The following is a 647-nucleotide window of genomic DNA, read 5'->3' as shown; positions in this document are numbered from 1 at the left end:
GCTTTGTGCAACCTGGGCGGGTGGGAGGGGTCCCTGCCCATGGCAGGGGGTGGCACTCTGTGGGCTTTAAGGTCCTTTCCCACCCAAACCATTTTGTGATTCTATTCTATGATTAATGCTTTCCCCTCTTCCAGCCATCGCCACCATGTCCTGCATGACCAGAACGTGGACAAGAGGACCTGCATCCCCATGAACCACCTCTGGCCCAACCAGGCTCCGTACACCGTCTGCAACAGCTCTCTGTCGGAGTACGGCGTCCTCGGTGAGCAAGGAGATCTGCGCCCGCTGCCCGGGCTGGGGGAGGCTGCTCTGGGAGGATAACCCCCTCGCTTCTCTTCCATCCCTCAGGATTCGAGCTGGGCTTCGCTATGGCCAGCCCCAACGCCCTGGTGCTCTGGGAAGCCCAGTTCGGGGATTTCCACAACACTGCTCAGTGCATCATCGACCAGTTCATCTGTCCTGGGCAGGCCAAGTGGGTCAGGCAGAACGGCATCGTCCTGCTGCTTCCCCACGGCATGGAGGGCATGGTAAGGACCCCCCCAGCTCGCAGGTACCCAGGGGTGTCCCTTGCCTGGCCAGCACCAGGAACAGAGCTGGGGGGCAGCAGTGGCAGGGAGCACTGCTCGCGGAGGGGCAGCCCACCCCCC

The 647-nt window shown here is 62.4% G+C and overlaps 1 protein-coding gene across 1 annotated transcript in view; it reads left to right on the top strand.

Annotated features, from left to right (window-relative positions):
* The window catches only part of LOC104470230 (2-oxoglutarate dehydrogenase, mitochondrial), a gene marked incomplete at its 3' end in the record, with an annotated part of 10,619 nt that overhangs the window by 9,063 nt on the left and 909 nt on the right, over positions 1-647 (top strand). The window contains exons 12-13 of the mRNA XM_010085075.1: positions 135-262; positions 349-527. Of these exons, the coding sequence (XP_010083377.1) occupies positions 135-262; positions 349-527 (307 nt within the window). The remainder of the gene's footprint in view (positions 1-134; positions 263-348; positions 528-647) is intronic.

Source organism: Pterocles gutturalis, unplaced genomic scaffold (genome assembly GCF_000699245.1).
Source record: "Pterocles gutturalis isolate BGI_N339 unplaced genomic scaffold, ASM69924v1 scaffold30145, whole genome shotgun sequence".
NCBI lineage: Eukaryota > Metazoa > Chordata > Aves > Pterocliformes > Pteroclidae > Pterocles > Pterocles gutturalis.
This window is presented reverse-complemented; position numbering and strand designations above follow the sequence as displayed.